This window comes from Larimichthys crocea, chromosome XVII (genome assembly GCF_000972845.2).
Source record: "Larimichthys crocea isolate SSNF chromosome XVII, L_crocea_2.0, whole genome shotgun sequence".
Taxonomy (NCBI): domain Eukaryota; kingdom Metazoa; phylum Chordata; class Actinopteri; family Sciaenidae; genus Larimichthys; species Larimichthys crocea.
Window position 1 is genome coordinate 11,352,603 of NC_040027.1, and position 23,671 is coordinate 11,376,273.

At 46.4% G+C, this 23,671-nt stretch overlaps 1 protein-coding gene across 4 annotated transcripts; it reads left to right on the forward strand.

Moving 5' to 3' along the window:
• Positions 1-1,742: 1,742 nt before the first annotated feature.
• Positions 1,743-23,312, forward strand: prrc2c (proline-rich coiled-coil 2C). 4 transcript variants are annotated; one of them, XM_010751604.3, is made up of 34 exons: positions 1,743-2,143; positions 7,167-7,336; positions 7,542-7,716; positions 7,912-8,021; positions 8,162-8,287; positions 8,414-8,712; positions 8,826-8,905; positions 9,112-9,248; positions 9,341-9,428; positions 10,136-10,319; positions 10,423-11,068; positions 11,183-11,355; positions 12,034-12,298; positions 12,387-12,597; positions 12,687-15,128; positions 15,765-15,928; positions 16,019-16,173; positions 16,255-16,744; positions 16,865-16,950; positions 17,056-17,250; positions 17,330-17,602; positions 17,710-17,802; positions 17,907-18,008; positions 18,102-18,273; positions 18,379-18,600; positions 18,737-18,858; positions 18,951-19,147; positions 19,240-19,471; positions 19,561-19,671; positions 19,764-19,958; positions 20,069-20,169; positions 20,693-20,819; positions 20,901-21,197; positions 21,288-23,312. In XM_010751604.3, exons 2-34 carry the CDS (start codon positions 7,222-7,224, stop codon positions 21,543-21,545), a joined length of 8,643 nt encoding a protein of 2,880 aa, XP_010749906.3. In that variant the 5' UTR covers positions 1,743-2,143; positions 7,167-7,221; the 3' UTR covers positions 21,546-23,312. The 4 variants fall into 4 exon arrangements, with proteins under 4 accessions (XP_010749906.3, XP_010749907.3, XP_010749908.3 ...); XM_010751605.3 differs by having other exon boundaries at positions 18,746-18,858; XM_010751606.3 differs by having other exon boundaries at positions 17,345-17,602.
• The last annotated feature ends 359 nt before the right edge of the window (positions 23,313-23,671 follow it).

Here is a 23,671-nt window from a genome sequence, read left to right on the forward strand (position 1 = left end):
TTACATCGTTATCTTTCAACACAGCTCACACACAGGTGCCCGTGCATCACGCACACATGCTGCTCACCGCCGCTCGTGAACCACCGGTAGACCCCGGAAGAACAATCGTCCACGCGTGACTCGTTAACATTTGGGTTGCCAGTTTTATCATCGGTGTATCTAAAATCTGGCAACCCAATGTTAACTTCACCGTGATGTGACTGTAACAGGAGGGGTGTTTACGAGATAGAGATATTAAGAATATATGTTGTTAATTCAGCTGCAATGATCTATACAGTTAGACTAGACCTACATCACAGTGTTTTCTGATAATATAATGGATAATATGCACAGGAGTGTATTCACTTATATCAAATCACCATGTCACTGCACTTCATGGGCTTCTCAGTTATTGTATGTTTTAATAGCCTGAATAGCCAATCCTTTGTTATTTTTTTTGCATTATCATCAGAAATGTAACAAATATATACATAAAGAAAAAATATTATTTTTGGCTTCATGTTGTTGAATATAGCTTATTATATGCTTCTCAGTTACTGTGTGTTTTATAGCCTGAACAGAATACTGCTAATATATGGCTTGCCTTTTTTTGAATGTAACAGAATGTGCATATATAAAAAATATTTATGTTTTTGCTTTACAGTGCAGCAATATATGCTTATTTTCATAATTTGCTTATAAAATGTAGATCTATGTAGGCCGGAGTTTCAATGGCATTAAAGCCAACAGTAAGTGGTGTGTTGCTGCCTTGTTGTGAGAGCGGATCGAGTGGCTGACCTTCTAGTTATGAACAAGGTCCATGTGTATATTTTTAGAGGTGTTTTCCTCCTTAGAGCTGTCACCAAATGTTACCTCGTGCCTGTATGTCGTGGAAATGGTGGTTCTGTGTTGTTACTTGTTACCTGGCTCCAAACTCACATCTATATCTGTCTTCACGTCGACTTTGTATGTATCGCCTCAGATGATTTAGTAGTATTTTGAATACATAAAAACACAATAGAATAAAAATACTGAGGTAGAAAAAAAAACACACGGAATTGGACAAAGGACACTTAAAAAAAACCAGATAAATGGGTAGATAATGGCAGTGGCAAAGTGATGGTAATATTAGATAGATAGATAGATAGATGGACGGACGGACGGACGGACGGACGGACGGACGGACGGACAGACAGACAGACAGACAGACAGACAGACAGACAGACAGACAGCTAGATAGATAGATAGATAGATAGATAGATAGATGATAGATATGATAGATAGGGCAATTACAGTGCAGCAGCATTACACACAGTGACGTATAGACAACAACTTAGAATACAATATAAAGAACAAACTATAGTAATAAAATATCAAAATAGGCAATAGTAAATAAATATTTGTACAAAAGTATTAACAGCAAATGGCAGTATTGATTTAGTGCAATATTGTTATATATATAATATATGTTAGTGTTAATAAATGTATATAATAACAATAACAGCATATATAAATAATAAACTACTACTACTACTCCTACTACTCCTACTACTATCTCACTAATAATATAATAATAATAACAATAATAATAATAATAATATACAGTGCAGAATATATTCTTATTTATTATAATTTGTTTATAAGATACAGATCTGAAGCTGATCGAGGTGTCTGACCTTCTCTGAGCGGGTGATGCTGCTGGTGACTGAGCACCTGTAAAAGGGGGATAGTCTGTGAGAGGGGGATGAGAGACGATAAATCTGGCAACTCCAGTCTGCCATCTTTGATTGTGCGACAGGGCCGCGGCGCGAGCGGGGCCTCACTCCACCACAGAAAAACGGACCGTGCGCGAGATAACGGCAGTGAACCACGGGACCGACCGAGCACCGGCTCCCGCAGTAACCGGCCTGAACAGACGACAGCCAGACCGTGTGGCTTACGGAGAAAAAACCCGGGCGGAGAAGACGTTAAACGGTCAGCCGCGTGCACGCGGAGAGCGGTTTGTTGGCAGCCAACGGCCGAAACAGCTAACCGTCGTTAGCTTTTGTAATCCGCCGGCCAGACGCACAAACCGGGCCGAACCCGGGGTCCAAGTCGGGCTACACACACACACACACACAACAAGAACAGCCGAAAGGACAAAAGAAGGCACCGGCGGTGGCAGGTGGGTTGAACTTTTTATTTATTTATTTATTTTTGTAAAGTTGTAGTCGCTGCTCACACAACGCTAGCTTTGGTGTTAGCATGCTTTTGGATGTGATGGCGACTAAGTGAAACGAAACTGAGCTAAGCGGCCTGCTCTCTGAAAACAACACGCTTTATTTTAAATGCACATCCGTGCTGCTGGTGGACGTTTTGTGTCTTAAACTTTTGCGGCTGTGTGGATGTTATTTGAGCCCGGTGGTGGTGGTGGTTGGAGTTCCGGGCGGAGAGGGCCTCTACTCCCTGCCGGTAAGAGGCAACCCAGCCCACCAGTAGTTTGATTCATGAAGGATGGCCTGCATGCTCGTCAGTGGCAGTGATTTACACAAATAATACGATGATCAACTCATCTGAACTTCTGCTGATGTGTTATAATTTCTTCTCATCATTCAGAATGTGTACAAGACTTAGCTCTCTTTGCCTGTAGTTCCCCCAAATGTGCTCATGAAGAAGCACATTTTTATTGTGTGAGTGTGTGTGCTCTCACCATTAAATGCTAGCACCATGCTGTCTCTATGTGTATAGAGGCTCAAGTCCAGTATGGACCAAAAATATATAAAGATGGACTGGTAGCCGGAGAGGTGCCAGCTCACCTCCTCCTGCCCTTGAGCAAGGCACTGAACCCCCCCCCAACCCGTCGCAGGGTGCTCCTCAGGGGGGGCTGCCCATCACTCCACCATCTCTCTCCACATTGACAAAAGAATTGAGGGATTAATAAATAAAAGTATCTCTTCTCATGACTACAGATGGGTGTGCATCTGGCTAGTTTTAAGGCCGGCCCATTCATTGTATTGATTGAAGTAGTACTTGTATTGATTAAACCAGTCAATGATCCGAGATCTGCTGCTGAAGATAAGGGAGGATGTTTGGGACGGCTCGCTGATTTATTTATTTATTTTTTTTTAAAAATTTTTAAAGTTAAAAGGAGATGCATTGCGATCCAGTTTGCATAACACAGCATGAGTTAATCCTCTAAAGTGTTCCCATGTGTACATTCATCTCAAACTGGCATCTGCAGGAACAAATGTCTCATTTGTGAATTACACCCATGTGTCTAATGAATGAAAACATAGCCACCCTCCATTTGCTTGTTGGTGTGCTTGATGAAATTACCAATAACTCCCATGGGAGACCATCTCGCTGGTATTTGCCGAACCACAATAATCTTAAGTGGCGTCCAATCCTTCCAAACCTTTCTAAACAAGCAAGCAATGGTACCCATGTTAGAAGATGCAGTGAAGATTAGTTGGTGGGTGCTCAGTGTGTGGTAAGTGGTGGATACAATGTTACACGTTAGGCATTGTAGTGGAGACATAACGCAAACCAACGGGGACAATGAAATACAAGCCCGTTCTTTCAGCAGCCATCATTTAGGCCATCTACATTAGACAGGTAAGTCATCTGAGCTGACCCGCAGGTTGAACCTGGAAGTAGATCTACAATCCAAAAGAGAGTCATAATGTTCTACTGGGCCACAAACATTGTTTTTCCCACTCTGGGGCTTTTGTGTTTCACTGATGCTAAGTGTCTGTTTTTAGGCAACAGCCATTCCACCATTAAAGTGAACAATACAACACAGCGAGCCGTTAAGTGGGAAGCTTGATTTCCTCCTGCCAAGTATCACCACCCAGACAGGAAAGTAATTTTACCAGCCGTATGTTTGACGGATGGAAGATGCCAGCTGTATTCATTTCAACATCAAATCCAAAAATCTGCGAGGAACACATGCACGTTCGCACACAAATAAACTAGTTCTTGTCTGGCAGAGACACCAATCTGTAGGTGTTTTGTGAGCATTACAAAAGAGAGGAAATTGGCTTACCTTGATGGATGAGCTGTGGTGCAGGTAGTTGCCGGAGTGCAGGGTCACGCCGGAGGTCAGGTTGAGCTGATTGAGGCTGGGGAGCAGGGATGCTTTTGTAGGCTCGGGGTCAAATCTTGGGTCTTTTTTTTTTCCTGCAGTCTCTTGATACAACCATTTGAACACATTTCAAAAGGAGAGTGCATGATCTCTCCCCTTTACCCTCAGTCAATGCAAGTTGATTATTTAGCAGATGGTGCTCACTTAAGAGGAAGTGAACAGGGATTGTGTTCTGATTTGACCCCTTCTGTGTGGTGGGCTCGCCCCCAGGTGACTTTGTTTCTCCTGTGGCACTGAACAGGTAACATAATTTGTGGTCTAAGCACAGAGGAAGCAGAACTGTTTGTATCTTATCAGTGTTATTTCTTCCTGTTTGTTCCTCCCATCCTGTATCCCATATCTCTTTTGATTTTTAGAATTTATCCACACTCCTGTTTTGCACACACTTGACCCAAATCCCCGTGCCCGTCATCCGCTACGTGCTCTTTAAGATGACCTTTCACAAGAAGAGAATCGTGGCCATCTCTCAGTGGGGCTTTTCCTGATAAATGATCTGATTCAGCTTCAGTCTTGACGCAGTTCGAAACCCTCTGATTTGGATTAGGCATGTTCGATATAATTGATGTGTGTTCTGTGGCATGTGGGAGTCCCAGACAAACACCCTCACACCCAACAGCCAAGAGAGGGTTAAGCTCTTCTACTACTTTGCTAGACCCGCTGCAGTGATGCAATTTACAGAGTACTTTTAAAATTAAGTGTTGCTGCTACATTCAGATCGTTTTGCTTCTCCCCTCCTGTCAAGCATCACGACTGCACATGAGCAAATTATACTAGAAACACTGATTTTATAATGATGATTAATGCAACTGTTTCACTACACATAAATGTGTTCAAGGGACTCTGAAGCGCACACATTTGCGACAGCACTTTGATAGATGGTGGCCTGCTGCTGGTGTTTTGTCATGACTCGTGGTGTGTTGGCCTAAAAGACCGTGATGACACCGGTGAAAACACTAATTATGTGGTGTTATCTCTTCAAATTTGTCTCGTCTGTGCCAAGCTTTCATGTCTGGTGGTGTTGTTGTTTCTGGAAGAACCATTTTCAGATAGCTGGAGAGCGTCTGTGCACATACTTTAGGCCCAAATACTCAGTGTCACCATTCCTCAGCCCTTAGTGATCAGCAACCGCAAGCAGGACGAGAAAATTGTAGACTGTTTTACATCCTGCATACGTTGTTCCATATTTGAACAGGCGCACATAGCTGTGTGTTGTTGTTTTTGGACACTGCAGACACCTGCAGCACAGCACAGAAACACACAGAGACGTACCAAGGATCTGAAGCAGACGAGTATAGATTCAGGCTCTAATTAAATTGTGCATGCCGATCTGAATCATCTCTTGATACTGGTGGCCCCACAATACATAATCTTCATGTAAGCATCATGTGAGGAGACTCATAATCCCACAGCACATACATCATAAGTATACGACTTGAATAATTTTTATATTTACGAGTACTAAGGAGCTCTACAGTTATTAGCTTTGCATTTAAAGGAAAAATGAACTTGCCACCTGGGTTTTATTGAAATGTGCTCTCGTTGTATTTGACTTTATTTTACAGAATAAGTCGCAGGTTGTTTTTCCTTTAAGTGGATGTTCCTTTGCAAAGTGTTCCAGGGCTAAGTTGCAGATAGAGACTGAGCTCATCAGAGCTGTCAGCTCCCCCCAACACACACTCAGACACTGTTCCACCACGGCTCCATTAATAATAAATGACCTCTGTGTGACTTAGGAAAGACACTGCAGCCCAAAACATGCTGTCTCTCTGTCCATGGTACTGCTCACTCAATTTACTTTCTGCCTCGTTTCTCGCTGCGCATCAAAGTATCCTAAATCCTGCTCCGTTTGCCTTTGGCACCCCACCACCACCACCCGTCAGTACGCCTGCTGCTTTCTTATATTGTCTCCATACTGCATACAAATTAAATATTTTTTTTGCCACTGGTAGACATATCCGATAGTGTTTCTTTTGCCCACACATCACTATCCTCCTCTTGATTCTTTCCCTAACACACACGAGGAGACAACTCATTAATTTAAACATCTGGCTGAGTTTTAACAAAGCTTAATGGGGTATTTTTGACAGCTGGTTTACCTGGAGTCAAACTAAGGTCAGCAAAAAGTCCGCTTTCATGTAGCCAGCAAAAGAAAAACTTGGGAGCAGCCCTCAACCTGTCCAAATCCTTTTTCTTTTTAGCAGGTTTGTGGCAAACATTCTGCATTAGATTGATGTCGGGAGCTTCACGGTTGAAATTTAGGGGGTGCTCCAATCCACTAGATCAGTGCTGCGCTGACCTTATTAGGTGGATCGGATGTTGGCCAGACACAATTTAATGCATTTTTAAAAATTATTTATAGTTTTGTCAACGTCATTATTAAATTCTATTCTCTTGTCAGTTACATCCAACAGGCCAGTGACTCAGTTTTTCCCTGGCCGGCAGTTGCCTTGAATAAAAATAATAGTGCGATTTTAAATTTGGGGAAAAGAGAGCGCTGGTATCTGCAGGATACCCTGAGATCAGTATTTGAACTGGTATCAGGAGAGGGGAAAAAGTGTGATCAAAGGGTGGCCTGGTGGTTGAGATTAAGATGTCAACCATGAGCTGCAACTGCAACATCCTAGTTTGCATCTGGTGGGGGGATATTTGTTGCACATCTCTCTCTCTCTCCTGTAATTTCTCTGCCGTTTACTGTCCAATATTGTTCCTATTGTGCCCCTCAATCCATCATTGCATCTAATCGATTAACATTTGATTAGTGTGGGTCTACTTCCTGTATATCATTTGCACACAAATCACTTTGAGGTGACATTTTTTCATCTCATGAAAAGTTGAAGCATCATCTTTATGTTATATCTACATCCTTAGCTTGCAACTTGCCTGAACTCCATGGCGTGCTCCAGCACTAATGAGATGCTGCACTTAACATAGTATATCTCCTAGTTAAGTTTTTCTTCCTAAAGCGATTGCAGGGCAGCTTCATTTGTTGGTCAACATCAAAGAAGGTTCAGAGATCTGTTGTAGAGCCCAACGTCTAACTTATGCACCTTTTCTTTCTCTATAGGAGGCTGGTTCTGAGGGCGAGGCCAAAGGACCAGACTCAATGAGTTTCCAGCGAAATGTCCGAGAAGTCAGGGCAGAGCACCAAGGCAAAGGATGGCAAAACAAAGTATGCAACCCTTAGCCTCTTCAATACCTACAAGGGCAAGTCTCTGGAAACCCAGAAAACTGCAGGTAAGCCTTTACTAATATTTCCTATTACTCTTGCACACTATTGCATGCAATAACCAGCCATGAGACTGTATTTGTAATAAACTTGAATCATTTGTTTAATTGAGGTCAGTGGATCAAGACACTCTTGATGACAGTTTTGAGGATGATCAAGTCCTTAAACTGACCTTGTTAACAACCATATCCCTGAAATCTGTATTCCTCTCAGTGGCTGCCAGACATGGGCTCCAGAGTTTGGGCAAAGTTGCTGCCAGCAGGCGCATGCCTCCTCCGGCCAACTTGCCCAGCCTGAAAGCAGAGAACAAGGGAAACGACCCCAACGTCAACATTGTCCCCAAAGACGGTAGTGGCTGGGCATCTCGAACTGAGGCAGGGGACGAGAGGTAAACTTAATAACTTGTTCACATAAATGAAGTGAAATACACAAACTAAAACCAGGCAATGCATTTTGCTATAGCTCTACTCTGAATGAAGGTGTATGCTAAGCACTACAGAATAAATGTTAATGCCTAAGTTGGAAGATGAGGTGTCTGTCATCTACATTTCAATGATGGAAACATCTGTCTTATGTGCCACAGACAACAGGAAACACCGCCACCCCAGATCAAACCAGCAGTCCTTCAGACACAAGAGGTTTCCATTGGGGGGAGCCGCTCCTGGGCCAACAGCAAGCAGACACAGCTAGACGGTAAATATGCTCTCTAAGAATTACACCTGTTCATTAAACCTTACCTAGGTTGAATGCCCATGTTCCGACAACATTCAGACATTACAGTCTGCATCTTGTGATTTCTGTGCATTCCTAATAATGTGCTTATTTTTGCGCAGGAGCTCCTCGTGTGAGCAGCCAATTTCACCAGGAGTTTCCCAGCTTGCAGGCGGCTGGTGAAGCGGAGAAAGGGGACGGTCAAGAGGAGGAGCCTTATGGACCAGGGCCCAGTCTCAGACCTCAAAGTATGGCCACACCCATGCACATCAACATCATTCAGTGTTCACTGATTGCTTGACGTTTAGGAACCACGTGCTTCCTGACTGAATATCAAGTCAAATAAACACCATTTTTTCTTTTTGTCGTGTTAGATGTTGGCAGTTGGCGTGAGGGCGGAGGCAGGAATTTGAACACTGCACCCAGCCCCCCTGAGATGGACAGCAGGGCACCAGAGGAGGGTAGTACGGGCCTTGGTACCTCTACACCACCAGGGGAGGCTGATGAGCCTGGGCGAAACGTAACTACTGAGGGTCAAAGGGAGAAGAGGGATGGCAGGGAGAGGTTGCCCCCCTCTGGCCCTCCTCAGCCTAAACTTAATGGGGGGCAGCAGCCCCCTGCTGGGGTGCCAACTCACTTCGACCCTGCGTTCAGGAGCATGATGCCACCCTATGTAAGTCTCAGTTTAACATTCTGGACAGACCACATTATGTGCATATAGCATATCTGGTTGTAGTGTTGGCCTATTTGTAACCGTGCATGATGATTCCTGTGTTTGTGTTTCAGATGTTCCACGCCTACCCTCAAATGACTTTTGGCCCAGGGCAAGGAAACTTCAGGTACCCTGTACCACAAGATGGAGCAAAGTGAGTTCAAGGCTGAGCCATAGATGCCTCGATTTAAGCAAAATAAACATACTTTTCTGATTTCTGTTTGATTTTATCATTTCACAAACACACTAAACTGGATTCTTCTTTAATAACTAACAAAACAAGCAGATGATTTATTTTGCCATGATACGATCGATAAATGTTAGTAACTGGTGTTTCCTTTTAATCTTTTCAACGTTCAGGGGTCCACGTCCAGTGCGACCCCAGCAGCCTCCCCCTCAGGCTTGGCTCCAGGACCCCGACAGACCCTCTATCGTCAGTGCAACAGAACTGAAAGAGCTGGACAACTTGGACACTGACGCTGACGAGGGCTGGGCAGGTTAGTAGCTATCCATTACCCTATAATTGTTGGTGTTTTTAAAAGGTTTAGGATTTCAAGCATCAATTAACCTGGTCCTTTTTGCAATCCAGGAGCTCAGATGGAGGTGGACTACACTGAGAAACTGAACTTCAGCGACGATGAGGAGAACCAAGCTGCTAAAGAGAAAAGAGAAAACTGGTGAGTGTTTTTGATTTTTAACTTATTCACTATTACCATCTGTGCTTCATTATTAAAGAACCACCCAAAGTATTTTCTGTATTTTGCCATCGCAGTCCAATAGAATTTACATTACTGACATTCACGTTACAAAATATGCCTTACATTTATCGTTTGTTTTCCCTTTACCCTTGACTAATACCTTCATATACCAGTGGCAATAATAAAACTCGACAAGTTGTTCACTTTGATTTTCAAATTCAAGTCTGAGTTGATTTTCATACTGTACACAAATGAGTTGAGAAGTGTGGCTGCCTTGCCTGTAGCAAAAATGCATACACCAAAATTCCACATCTCTATGGCATGCATCGAAAATATGGCTGGCAGGGATGTACAATGTGATTTCTATTAAATAAACTAAAACATGGAAACTAAACAAGTGAAACGATCACATCGTCTTAATCACACTTAGAACTTTTCTTAGAACACACTGTGTACTAGATGATTTAACATGCCACAATAATCTATTCAGAGCCAAATCGTTATTGCACGGCAGCACTGACGTTACTGCTTGATGTGGAAAATTGTAAATAGCTCTGGAAATTGAGTTTATTGCAGCTAATTTGTGCCCACTGAGCATTTGTAATAAGATTTTGATAAACAGCCTGAGGTCAACTTTGAAATACACTGCAATGTTTTTAGTTTCTTTTTTTAAATATTATTTTCAGGGAGTGGATGGGTAAAGTGGAGCGTATAAGATCTCGACCATCGGATGGTCAGGAGGCCTGGAAGGAGGGGTCAGAGGACCGAGGGGGCAGTAAAGCTTCATGGGCGGACACAGTAGATCCCAGAGCGCCGTCACCAGGCAGCATGGGGCAGTACAATAAGTCGGCTGCTCCACAGGACTACCAGGTGAAGCTGAATTAACATTACTCAATCCTCCCATCATGTGTGCACTTTGTTTTAAACAGCAAGGCGATAAGGCCGTATCTGTACTAATTTCTCTATTCTCCAGGGTGGCAATCGTTCTGTTGGTGGTGCAGCCCCGCGTGTGAGCAAACCACCAGCTGCAGCACCACCTGGTGCTGAGGAGGACTCTGAGGCCTGGCGACAGAAGCGAAAGAAGCCTGCGGAGGTTTCTGAGGCTGTAGAACGAGCGAGGCGGAGGAGAGAGGAAGAAGAACGGCGGATGGAAGAACAGCGGCTTGCTGCTTGTGCTGAAAAACTTAAACGCCTCAATGAAAAGCATCGCCAGGCGACTGAGGGCAAACCCGCCCCTGCTCAGTCCACCAGTGAAGAAGCAGGCGTCGCTCACGAGGAATCCTCCTCTCCAGCTCCTGCTCCTGTGTCCAGTCCTGCACCTTCAATCCCAGTTCCACAATCACAGGTCCCAATCATGCAGCAACCTCTACCTGATCGGGTAGATCGTGACGGGGAGAGGGTGGAGCGAGAACGAGAGATAGTAGAACCGAGTGTAGAGGAGGAGGTTCACTTGCCTCGTCAGCCTAGCCCTCCTGTTCAGAGACCTGTGACTATAGCTCCAGAGCCTCAGAGCGAGGCAGAGAGCTCCTTGGTTGAGGTTAGCCCTTTGATAGAGGAGAACCAGGCTGACAGGACAACAGTGCCTATACGAGACTATTTCAACATAGAGGACAACAGAGGTGAGCCCTTTTTTATTTAAGTATAAAGCATGTATAGGATTGCATAGTTGCAACTGACTGCCATTCTTTCAGTCAGAGCTTCCACTAGACACTATTGTTTTTGTTTCCTTACAGTGGATGAGCCCCACCTGTCTCTGCCTCACATGGACACACCCAGTGGGGAGGAAGTCCCTGTGGCACCCCCACAGCTGGAAGGAGAAGCGGCAGCTGCTATGCGTCCCTCTCTTACCTCAGGCTATTCCAAACAGTTTCAAAAGTCTTTGCCGCCTCGCTTCCTTCGACAGCAGGTAAATGTGTCCACATCTGGCTTCTTGATATTACAATGTAATAATATAATATGTGGTTGGGCTTCCAAACGGTGAACAAAAAGGAGACTTGGTAATGAATCTTAGTTTGTTTTCACATTTAGTCTTTTCAATTTAACTTTGGTTAATTAGACTTTTGACCTTTTTTACACAGTAGGGATGCGACATTTATTATATTTGATGTTACGATTATAGCCTGAGGTTTCATGATTATAAAGCAGTAATTTATTTCACAACACTACGGATCTATAAAAATTAAAGAAAATTGATAGCATCTTTTATGCAGGAGTTATGTCCTTGAGGGGATTTGATGAGATGAGCATTACATTTATAAACCGTGCTCCTAAATACTCCATTGATGCTGCTTCATTGCTTTCAGTTTCTGTTGCACTGAAAGCCCAACTCCACCACGACTTAGTGACAGAAATATTCAATGTAACTGAGCCCTTTTAAGGTGACAAAACCATGACGTTTTAAAGTACGGCTAATAGTGGAATAGTTTAAGCATTACATTCCTTTTCTATAGCCGATGTATAGGTGCAATATCATACTCCTACTACTACTACTACTATGCAGTGTGCCAACACATTAAGAGAAGAATTTTTTTAAGTTTTACTGATCTTACATTTTCTTTGTCGCTGTCCCTCATTGATCTTGTAGGAGCAGATGAAGCAGCAACAATGGCAACAACAACAGCAGCAGAGTGGAGGCTCTGTGTCCCCATCAGGAGGTGGCGGAGTTCCAGCTTCCCAACAACAGCAGCAGCAACAGCAACATCGCTCCATGTATCAACCTATGGGCCCCCACCACCAGCACCTGGCCTCAATGGGGTTTGATCCCCGCTGGCTTATGATGCAGTCCTACATGGACCCCCGCATGATGTCAGGACGTCCTCCCATGGACATGCCAACTAACATCCACCCTGGTAGGGAGTTATGTGGAGTAGAAATGAAGAATAAATGTTTCTTAGTTTGTGCTTAATATACTAATGAGCTCTGTTTTGTCCTCTTCAGGGAGAATGCCTCCGAAGCAGATTGTGCGCAGAGAGCCTGGTGACAACTCTAGCTCCAGCTCTGACTCCTTTGACCACTTGACTCGACCAATTCGTGACCATGGTCTGCCCTCAGAGTCACGGATGGTATGGGGATCAGACCCATACCCACAGTCAGAGCCATTACCATCTGTAACGCCTCCAAAAGGACGAGACGATAACAAGGAGCCGAGGTAAAAATAAATCCCAAATATATATAAATGACAACATAAGAAAAATCTCCTTTTCTCTACATGACGCCACATCAATTGTTTCTCTACAGGATGGACTCTGGTTTGGACCTGGACAGGGGTCTTCCAGCTATATATCCACAGGACCACAGTGCATTGGACTCACATAAAAGTAACTTCTTCCAGGATCCTACAGAGTCCCTGTCAGCATTTACCCAGGGCCCAGAGGATGCCTCGGGGCCTCTTGACAGGGTTCCTGTAGGCCCAGCCTTTGATCCTGAAGAGGCAGGACTACCCAGTGGGGAAGAGGTAGAAGCTCTTGGTCAAGCTATGCTCCAGAGAAGTGTCTCCCAGGGTTCCAGTCACTCCCTTAAGCTGGATGAGCCCAGGTTTGATGGGCTACCGCTGGGAACAAAATCACTAGAGCTACAGGACACAGGAGAACGGGCTGATGATAAAGCACAGAACGAACTCTACCCCCAGGCTGCAGTCACCAGCAACAGGGCTACACCCCCTGCTGATGGATTACACAAACAAGAGAAGCTGCCTTTACCAGCCCCTAACAAGCAGAAAGCTGAGCTGCGCTGGGGTGGACGATCAGGGGCCGGACGCAGAGAAGGACCAGGGGGAGATAGACCTGTCCGCAGGTCTGGGCCAATAAAGAAGCCTGTCTTAAGGGACATGAAAGAAGAGCGAGAGCAAAGAGAAGAAAGAGAAAAGCGTCATGAGAGAGGAGAAAGAGGAGACCGGTCCAAAAAAGATCAGTTGTCCAAAGCTCCTTCTGCAGCTGCTGCTGTGTCTGAGGGCTCCAGACCTCAGGCTGAGGGGAAGAGAGAAGCTGCCCAGGCTGAGGAAACACCGTCTGGCCATCAAAGAACTAGAGACTCTCAGCCTTCATCTGGGGTTCCAACCTCTTCATCTCAGGAGGAGAAAGCAGACAAACCACCCAGCAATGACAAACACCCAGAACCCAAACTGCCCTCCAGGAAAGATTCCAATCTTCCTCCACGTGCCTACCGACGAGAAGACAGGGAGAGGGACCGCGAAAGAGAGAAGGAAATGGACAAGGACAGAGACAGAGAGTGGCCTACTGACTCAAATTTTAAAGGACGTGGTCGAGGGGAGTATTACTCCAGAGGACGGAGCTACCGGGGGACTTACAGCGGCAGAGGCAGGGGGACGCGTGGTCGAAGCCGAGCAGAGTACCCTTATCGAGAGCCCCGATCGCGCTCTGACTTGCCTTCTGCTGGAGGCGCTGCTGCCTTCCGCAACAGGGAGGAAAGTGAGACACGCAGCGAGAGCTCAGACTTTGAGGTTATACCAAAACGTAGACGGCGCCGCGGTTCAGACACAGATTCTGAAAGTGAAGGTGGGAGGGAGTCTGCCAGTGATACTGGACCCTCTGACCGTGAGCCGAGCACCAAACCCAGCCGTCCACTGAGACGAGAGCTCCCTGGGGAGGCCCGGTCTGGTCCTCACAAGCCAGGCTTTGGACCTCCTCACATGGGGGAAAAGGTTGGCTCCAGAATGGACGATGATGGCAGGCCCAAACCAGGATTCCTTCCTAAAGGAGAGCCTTCACGCCGAGGAAGAGGAGGACTATACAGCAGACGAGGAGGAACAAGGGAACGTGGCGGCCCTCGCTCAGCCCCTCTTAGACGGCCCATGGCTAGAGAGTCCTCCTCTCAGTGGCCCTCTAAACCCATGGAGACATTCAGGCCTGAGGACACCGAGCCTACACCAAGATATGACAATCCTCTCAATGACCGACGGCCTCCTAAGTCTGATAGCAAGAAATTTGGGGATGGGGCTCCTCAGAGTAGTAGAGAAAGACCTCGCCGCTCCAGACCAGCACGGCCACCCAGGCAAGATAAACCTCCCCGCTTCAGGCGCTTGAAAGAACGGGAAGCTGCAGTGTTAGCTACTGGAGAGATAGTCCCAAGTCCACCTGTCCCTTTACTTCCAGTGCCTGCTGCTGCTGTCCCTAGCTCTGCCCCTGCTCCAACTTCTCTCTCTCCAACCCTGTCTAGAGCTCCAGGAACCCCTGTAACTGTGCCTGCGGAAGTGGCAGCCAATATGCCTGCAACGGATTTGCCCTCTCCTGTAGAAGCTTCTTTGCCAGAGACCAGCACCCCCACAATCACTGCAGTCGGTACCAAATCCCCTGACCTGTCCAACCAGAACTCTTCCGATCAAGCCAACGAAGAGTGGGAAACTGCCTCTGAGAGCAGCGACTTCAATGAAAGGAGAGAGCGGGAAGAAAGGAAAGGAGTGCTGGAGGCCGCTAATGAAGCAGCCACTGCCTCAACCCCGGCACCTGTACCGCCCCAGGGCTCTTTGACTCCCAATAAAAGTCCTCCTGATGGAGGGATGACCCCAAAACGTGAAGGGGCTGCTGCAGCCAAGAGGAGTTTCTCAAGTCAGAGGCCTACAGAGAGACAAAATCGTAGAGGCAACAGTGGAGCCAAACCAGGCCGGAGTTACACAGGGGGCAAGGGGGAGAGGAGGGGAGGGCCCAAAGCCGGCCGTAAAGGGTGAGTTGGAACAAACGTGCTTCTGTCTGTCGTTAAGCATTTATTTTTACTGCTTACATTAACACTTGCACAATGAAGTTGACTCAGCGTGCGCTAGAATAACACTGCAGGTTCACTCACACACAGTAAACCTTTTTGTGTAGCATTCTTCCTAATTAATAGTTGCACTCCATAAACACCAGTGCAGTATCCACATACTTCAGTAGACTGTTGGTATTGCCTGTCCAAATAGGCTCAGGCTGTTAAAGGATTCTCCACTTGGGTGGATTAATGTCCTCAAGTGCACTGTGATCGACCATCAAAGTGTTTCTGCTTAAAAGATAACTAAATATGGCATCAGTGCGCTGATATTTTTAGACTCCTACCCTTGGTTCTGGTTTTATCTGACAAAGCAGAGTGAAAACATATTTTCCTTTCATCTAGTGCATCAACACATTTGCTGTCTAGTGGCTTCTTTGTCGTTTTCTACTTCAGTGCGAGGGCGGTAATGAATTAAACAATAGGGGCATATTTTGTGCTTGCAGCTGAGCGATTTATTTGCACAAATATCACGTCATTGCATTATGAATTCACATGTAGTTCAGCGTCTCACACTGCCACCACCTCACTTACTAAATGTGTCTCTGAATCAAACAGCCCTGCAGCCCAGCAGAACTCGGAGGGGACCGCACCATCCGCTGGAGGAGCAGCCCAGAGGTCCGCAAAGGAACAGTCTGCCCGTCGCAAAGATGAGGCCAAACAGGCTGCCAAGAAGCCCAAGGAGAATGCTCTTTCTCAGTTTGATCTGAACAACTACGCCAGTGAGAAAACACTTTGTCTTCTGACACTCTTACTAGTCAGGAGCCCGAAAACTGAATGTAAATGTATGGATCCCTTTTTTTGTCCTGTAGGTGTTGTGATCATCGATGACCACCCAGAGGTCACTACCACAGAGGACCCACAGTCCAGCACCAACGATGACGGCTTCACAGAGGTCGTCTCCCGTAAGCAACAAAAACGGCTGCAGGACGAAGAGAAGCGGAAAAAGGAAGAGCAGACAACTCAGGTAAGAGAAGGCAGTTACTACTCTTCAGCCACAATAAAAACCAAAACCAATACCTGTACTAATGCTTGTACTACTCTACAGAACTGGAGTAAAAAGGGCTCTGGTGAGAAGGGCAGAGGAGGTGGAGGAAAGCTGCCACCAAGATTTGCTAAGAAGCAGTCATCGCAGCAGCAACAACAGCAACAACAGCAACAACAACAGCAACAACAGCAACAACAACAGCAGCAGCAACAACAACAACAGCTGCAGCAGCAGCAACAACAACAGCAGCAGCTGCAGCAGCAGCAACAGGCCTCACAGTCTCAGCCTCCCGTAGCCTCCACACCACAGGCCCAACCGCAGCCCCCTATTTCTGCTCCCCAGCATTCTCATCTTGCCTCCTCCCAGCCCGCTGCATCCCCTCAGACTCTGGAAGGATCGGTTGCTCCTCTGCCCACCATCCCCCCCACCACTGTGGACTTTACCTCAAAGAGCCTACCGCCTGCCCCCACGCAGACACACAGCACTCTAGGTACAGAACTGTGGGAAAACAAGGTAGCAGGCTCCACTGTCCTCCCTGATGTCAAGAAGCGTGAGTGGACACATCAGCTCATGTTAAAAATGTCTCAAATTTGAATTGACTTCTGAATCTTTAGATGCAGAAGTGAATTTTTATATCAAGCTCTCTAAAATATGTGACATGTTTTTGCAGTTGGTCCAATCAGCCCTCCCCAGCCACCTTCTGTGAGTGCCTGGAACAAACCTCTTACCTCCTTTACTGGCACTGTCTCCTCTGAGGTGTGTGTTTTTTAAATATGCATGTCTCAACTTTTCTGTAGTGTGTGTGCTCATTTTGTAATTTTTACATTATAAACCATGAAAACATTGTATATTTTGTTTCAGGGTGTGAAGCCTGGGTCAGAGGGAAGTGTCGAATTGGCAATAGACAGTATTCAGTTTGGAGCGCCATCGTCTGCAGGCAGCACGGATAGTGATGGAGTTCCAGCATTACTAGAAACTGTCTCTGAAAACAAACTACCTGCTCCCAAAGAACAGAGACAGAAACAACCTCGAGCTGGCCCAATCAAAACCCAGAAGGTAAGTCTGCCACAGAAGAAACTGTTTCAAGCTGATTCCTGGTAATACTTAAAAACTCCGCTCCAATATAAATGTTCAGTCATCTCCTCTCCAGCTTCCTGAAATGGAACCAGTGGAAACCAAGGAGTACAAGCCAGGTCCCATTGGTAAAGAGCGCTCTTTAAAGAACCGCAAGGCCAAAGATGCACGTGGAGGAGAAGGCGAGGGGATGGAGGGAGGAGTCCCTGGAGGAGGTGTCAGTAGAGCCACAGACTCAAGTCCCCCCACCAGTGACACCACGGTACCAGAGCTGGGAGGAGACATCGAGGGAATGATCACAGTGCCCTCAGCAGAGTACAACAGTAACTCCAAGGTATATTATTGTCACATAACCTCACAACTAGACCATTTTTTTAATGATGTGAGTGAGTCAGGTGTATCAGATTGATTATGTTAAGTGAATTTGTCTTTTCCTCTCAGGAGTCCGTCACTGACTACACTGCCCCCTCCTCCTCACTGGCTGACAGTGTTCCCACAGGAGGGAGTAAAATGGAAGAGAGTTTGGTGGCAAATGTGAGCACACATCTCTTAATTTGAGCAGGTCACACATCTGAGTCATACAGTTTTTATAAGTTTGCATTATTCAAATGCTTTGATGGGGGTTTTGTGTGTTTCAGGTGGCCCTACCCCACTCATTGCCCCTCCCTCGTCGAGAGACCCTGCAGCAGAGCCCCAGCCTCAGCACCGTCTCTCCTGCTACTGTTGACCTAACACTAAAGGTGCCGAGATGTGCAGCACACTGCAGGAAACATCACCATCTCAAAGAAATGTTTTTCTGTGAATGTTACCTAAATACTTTCTGTTTCCTTCAGATGGAATCGGCTCGTAAAGCGTGGGAGAACTCCCCGAGCCTGGAGAAGAATTCTCCAGTCACTTCTTCTTCCTCCCCGATCACCTCCTGTGCATCCTCATACTCCACCTTCTCCTCAGCCTCCATGCCACAGATCCCTGTGGCTTCTGTTACCCCGAGCACCTCGCTGTCAGGTAACCTTACAGTACACTGACTTAACCTGTGTTTGTTTTGGGATACTGTGTCGAGCATCCATTCTGATAAATTGTGTTCACCACATGTTTATCTCCACCCTGCAGGTGCTGGTACCTATACGACATCATCTCTCAGCACCAAGACCACCACAGCCTCTGACCCCCCTAACATCTGTAAGGTGAAGCCCCAGCAGCTGCAGGGTGGAAGTTTGTCTTCCTCCAGCAGTAGCAGTAGTAGTGGCAGCTTCTCTCAGTTGGGCTGTGTGCCTCCTCTCCTGCCCCAGCAGCAGCAGACCCCACAGGTGTACGTCTCTCAGTCTGCAGCAGGTGAGGGAAACGTGACACTGACCCGTGGTGTTACTTATGTTGTACATGTCGGCTGCTTTGAAATGATGAAGTGGAAACCCTTGTAGAGGTCATGTCTGTTATTAATCGCTAACATTGTAATCCTGGATTCGTCCAGGTTCTGCAGCTCAGATTCCAGCCTTCTACATGGACACTAGCCACCTCTTCAGTACCCCCCACCCTCGCCTGGCTCCTCCCTCCCTGGCGCAGCAGCAAGGCTTCCAGCCCGGCCTCTCGCAGGTAGGATTTTCTTTTCAGATCAGTGACATGCTCCAGAAATGTTTGTTTTTTCCATGTTGACTCTAAAACTACCTGTTTCCTCCGCCTTATAGCCGACAGCAGTGCAGCAAATTCCCATCCCTATCTATGCTCCACTGCAAGGTCAGCCTCAGCATCAACATCAACACCAACATCAACATCAACACCAACACCAACATCAACACACACACCAGGCCCAGCTAGGACTCAGCACTGGTCCACCGGTCTCCCAGCCACAGGACCTGTTCAGCTCTGCTCTGCAGCCATACAGGTAAAACACAACACAGCAGGTGTTCAGTTCTGTGCTTCAAAACGCAGCAGTGTGCCCATTGTTCTGTTATCTGACCCTCCGTCCTTCCTCAGGTCTCAGCAGGCGTTCATGCAGAGCAGCCTTTCACAGCCCTCCATGATGCTGTCAGGACCTTCCCTGCACAGCTACCCCGGCGTGCAGGCAGCGGAGCTGGGCAAGCCTCAGTCTAATCTGGCCTATCAGCAGCCCTCCTCCACCCAGCACATTCCCATTCTGTTTGAGCCACAGCTCAACCAGCCTTCTGGAATGGGAGGCTCCCAGCTCATTGACACACACCTGCTGCAGGTAACCCATCTGCTCACCTCAACCATGAAATACTGCCTGACATTTATTTTGTACATATTCCATCTGATGTGTTTGTGTCTTTGGCTCAGGCTCGACAGGGGATGAATCAGCATTCGAACATGTACTCCGGGCAGGTGCAGCAACATGGCCAGAGCAGCTACTATAGCAACACTCAGTCACCCAGTTCTGCAATGCAGCAGGTAACCTGTGAATAACATGCCAGTAAATATTAATAATCAATAACTGATCTTTTCTTAGTATCTAACATTTGTGCATTTTAATCTCTCTCCAGGTGACTGTCCCTCTGCCCAGTTCCCAGCTGTCCCTGCCAAACTTTGGCTCGAGTGCAGGCCAGCCCCTCCTGGCGCTGCCGCCCACTCCTCCACAGGCCCAACCACCAAACATCAACCGTCAGCCCCCGGTGTCCCAGCAGTACCGAGGCATTATGGGTCCCAACCACAGCATGATGCAGCCTCCCACCAGCAAGGTACTGTAGTGTGGGAATGTGCGGCGGCTCTCAGCTGAAAAACACACACACTGCAGCTGGTTTTGATCTTTAGAAGTGCTCTAACCGTTTTTTGTGTTGTCACTTTACAGATGGACATGGATCTGAAACTCTTTGGCAGTGGGATGGATGTGAAGCCTGGTACTCCTCCTGTCAGCGCCAGGAGCACGACACCAACTTCTAGCCCTTACAGGTACCACCTGCAAACTCTCTGACTGTGGCTTTGTTTAAACTGCAGATCATTAAGACAGACTGTCTACACTGTTATTTACAAGTGATCAGATCGGATTTGTGTCTCTGGTCATCACCATGACCAACTATCTGCATGGGTTGCTGTGGTAATGACAGCTGGTGATGCAGCGTTGTCTGTACGTATGTTCAGTCTGTTTGGCCTTCATGCTGCTCCGTTAGTGGCTGAGCAGAACCATCCTGCTCCTGTGATGCTCTCCAACACTGGATTGGAAGTCAACATTGTTTGCTGCAGTTTTTTCTTTGAAATCCAGTTTGAGCAGCCGGACCTGAACGCATCATCTCATTTCAGTCCACCTCCAAAAATCACATTTGGTGTTGAAAATGTGTGTAAACATGTATCACCAAATCTCACACGTGCCTAAAAGCAGGGCTGCGTGCCGTATCGTGTCGTTAATCCATCATGTGTCCTTTTGTCACACACTTTCTTCACGTGGTTTTATGTTTTCCCTCTCCTCCGCCTGCAGGGCCAGCTCCACCTCTCCAAGTAGCCAGTCCAGTAAGATGAACAGCATGCTGTACCAGAAGCAGTTTCAGCCTAGCTCTGCTGGCATGAGAATGACGCAGCACTTCCCTGGCCAGTTCAACCCACAGGTAGAATAAATTCTTTTTCATGGTTCTCATATAATTCGCTGGTTATCGGCACTAGGATCAACTGTTCCATCTTCATTTCAGATTTTGTCTCAGCCCAACATCGTCTCCCCCCTGGTCAGACCTCCTCATGCTAACTCGTTTGCTGGAGGTGTCCAGCGTTCTCCCATGGGCCCTCAAATGTCACCCAATTTGGGTGGTGGTCTCATGCCCCATCCCCGGTCTCAGCACCAACAGCACCCACAACACCCTCAGCACCCGCAGCACCCTCAACACCCGCAGCACCCACAGCACAGCCAGCACCCTCCCAGAGGACCTCCTGGTGCCTCCCTTGCACCCAGAGGCACACAGGCGGCTCTGAAGGCTGAACAGGACCTAAAGGTCTGTTTCCGTATTTTATCTGCTGATTCTGTGCATCTCTTCTTTTAATCTTTTAGTGAACAGTGTGTTGACTTAATATTTACTCTACAGGCAAAGCAGCGGGCTGAGGTGCTCCAGTCCACTCATAAGTTCTTCTCAGAGCAGCAACAACAACAGCAGCAACTCAAAGCTCCGCAAGTCAGCAAAGTGTCTCGGCTTGATCAGGGAGGAAAACCCCCACTCGACCCCTCGGCCCCAAACCACCAGGCAGGAGGTGCAGATTCTGACAAACCCCCCATCTCCACGGCCAAGCCAATACGGACTGGCCCCATTAAACCGCAGGCCATCAAACCAGAGGAGGGCAAGTAAAGAGCTGCCAACCCTCTTCGGACGACGATATGCATGGATGGAAGAGAGAGAGAATCGAGCCACATTCACTCAGTCACCACCTCATATCAGCCCTGGGGGGGGGACAGCGTGGGGGAGGAGGAGGAGTTGAGATCCAGATGGTAGTGGTTCCTGAGAGTAGGCATCGTCCTGCATATACATAATCCTCTTCCTCTCTTCTTTCTTCCCCTGTCTTGTCCCGCTGTAGGTGGCGGCGTTTGAGTTGGATTCTTCCATCGTGTTTAGATGCCGATTTAAAATGGCTGCACAAGTTGTTCCATAGAAATCTACAGTGACGGTAGATAAGAGGCGAGTTCGAGGAAGAAAATTTAAAAAACGAGATTTGCTGCTGAGTTTGCCTTTTTTTTTTTTTAATGGCTCTTGATTTGTTTCTTTATTTTATTTCTTTTTCCCAGATAGGATCACGCATATTATAGGAGAAACCTGTTTTTGTTAACGAAAAGAATGAATCAGTTTTTTTGTTTTTGTAGTCGAAACAATCTTGTTAAGGAGACGTCATTTAGTGAAGCACACTTTTCGTTGCCCAAATCTCCCGTCGTAACTAATCCAGAGAATCGTGCTCGTGGAAACGCACCACGCGAGCGCACACACACGCTCACTCAACGGTTTCAACCACGGTTACCGCACAGAGACATGAAATCAGAAAATCTTTCGTCATTTTGTTTGTTTTTTTTGGGAGTTTTGTTTTTACCAGAATGGAAATGTGAAAATTGCAGCAGTTAATTGAATTTAATGATTGATTTATTGATTAGTCTGCCTGTGAGCCTGTGCTCCTGCCTTCTGCTCTCATCTCCTTGCCTGAGAATTATTGATGTGTCGGGGGTGTGTGTGTGTCAGGTGTGTGTTTGTGGTATAAACGGGGGGGAAAGCTCGTAGCTGGACTCTCTTGTATATTTAGCCAAAGGTTAAAGCAGCGCAGAGATGATGTCACAGCCTTTTTTTAGGATTGCTGTTGCCGTGGCAGCAGAGTTTTGAGTGGACTTAAAAGGATTACATGGGATGATGTATGATCACTACTTTACAGCTGTTCAAGTTTTAGGGGCTACTGTCACACACCCTTTCACTGCTTTCACACCCATCCTTGCTGTCACACCAACACATACCAATACACACTTCACTGTAAAGCACCCAGACCTGCTGCTATTGACTGATTTCAGTGCCCTTAGCTAGAGTATAGCAGGATAGGGCTGTTTAGACGAATAGAAAACGGCGAGGAGTTGATTTGTTGAAACAGTAGAAAACTTTGAGCGTGTCCTGTTCTTGTTCCCCCCCCCTCGTCGTGAGGGTTGATGAGGAAAAAAAGATGAAATGCGAAGCCTCAAGTTCTGAAGAGTTTGGGCAGAAGGACACTTATTGTTTTGTTGTCTTTACTGATGAGAGCAATCAGTGCTGTTTTCTGTCTCTGCCTCACCTCCGCTGGCTGTCCCACCCACAATGCTTTCATCTTGGGGTTGTGGTGACAAGGGTCCTTCAGATATGTACAGTAGTATGCACCCTGAGGTGGGGAGGGTGTCCTCCTCACCTCAAACCCTAGCTGGGGGAAGAGTCCTTGCTTTGGAGGATGGATGAGGGAGGGAGGGTTAATGATTTTTTTTTTTCTTTTGTTTTTTTTTCTTTTGTTTTTTTGTTGAACTTGTACAGGGGTTTCATCGCTGTATTAAAATATGTACGGTCTTATTTACATTCTCTCGGTTTGGTTACAGAAACTAATAAAAATAATATACTGTTGAGATGTTTTTCAGTGATTTTCTGGTTTTTACTTCGTCGTCTCGCACAATTTTACACTTTTAGTTTGAATCAAATGACCACCAGGTGTCACTACAACACTTAGCAACTCAATGGGAAAAGTGCAGCAATGCTTGGGGAATGTGTTCGAATGAGGTGTTATTGATTGAGAAAGATATTTATCAGTGTTTAAAGATTTCCTGACCTGTTGACCATTGGCTGGTGTTTATCCTCCTACAGTAAATCACAGCTTTGATATCACTTAAAGTTTATATGGCAACTAGAGATAATTTTAGCTTTGTTAATAACCTAGTGACTGGAGTTTGTTCAAAGCCTAGCTTCCCAAAAGTTATGAATGAACT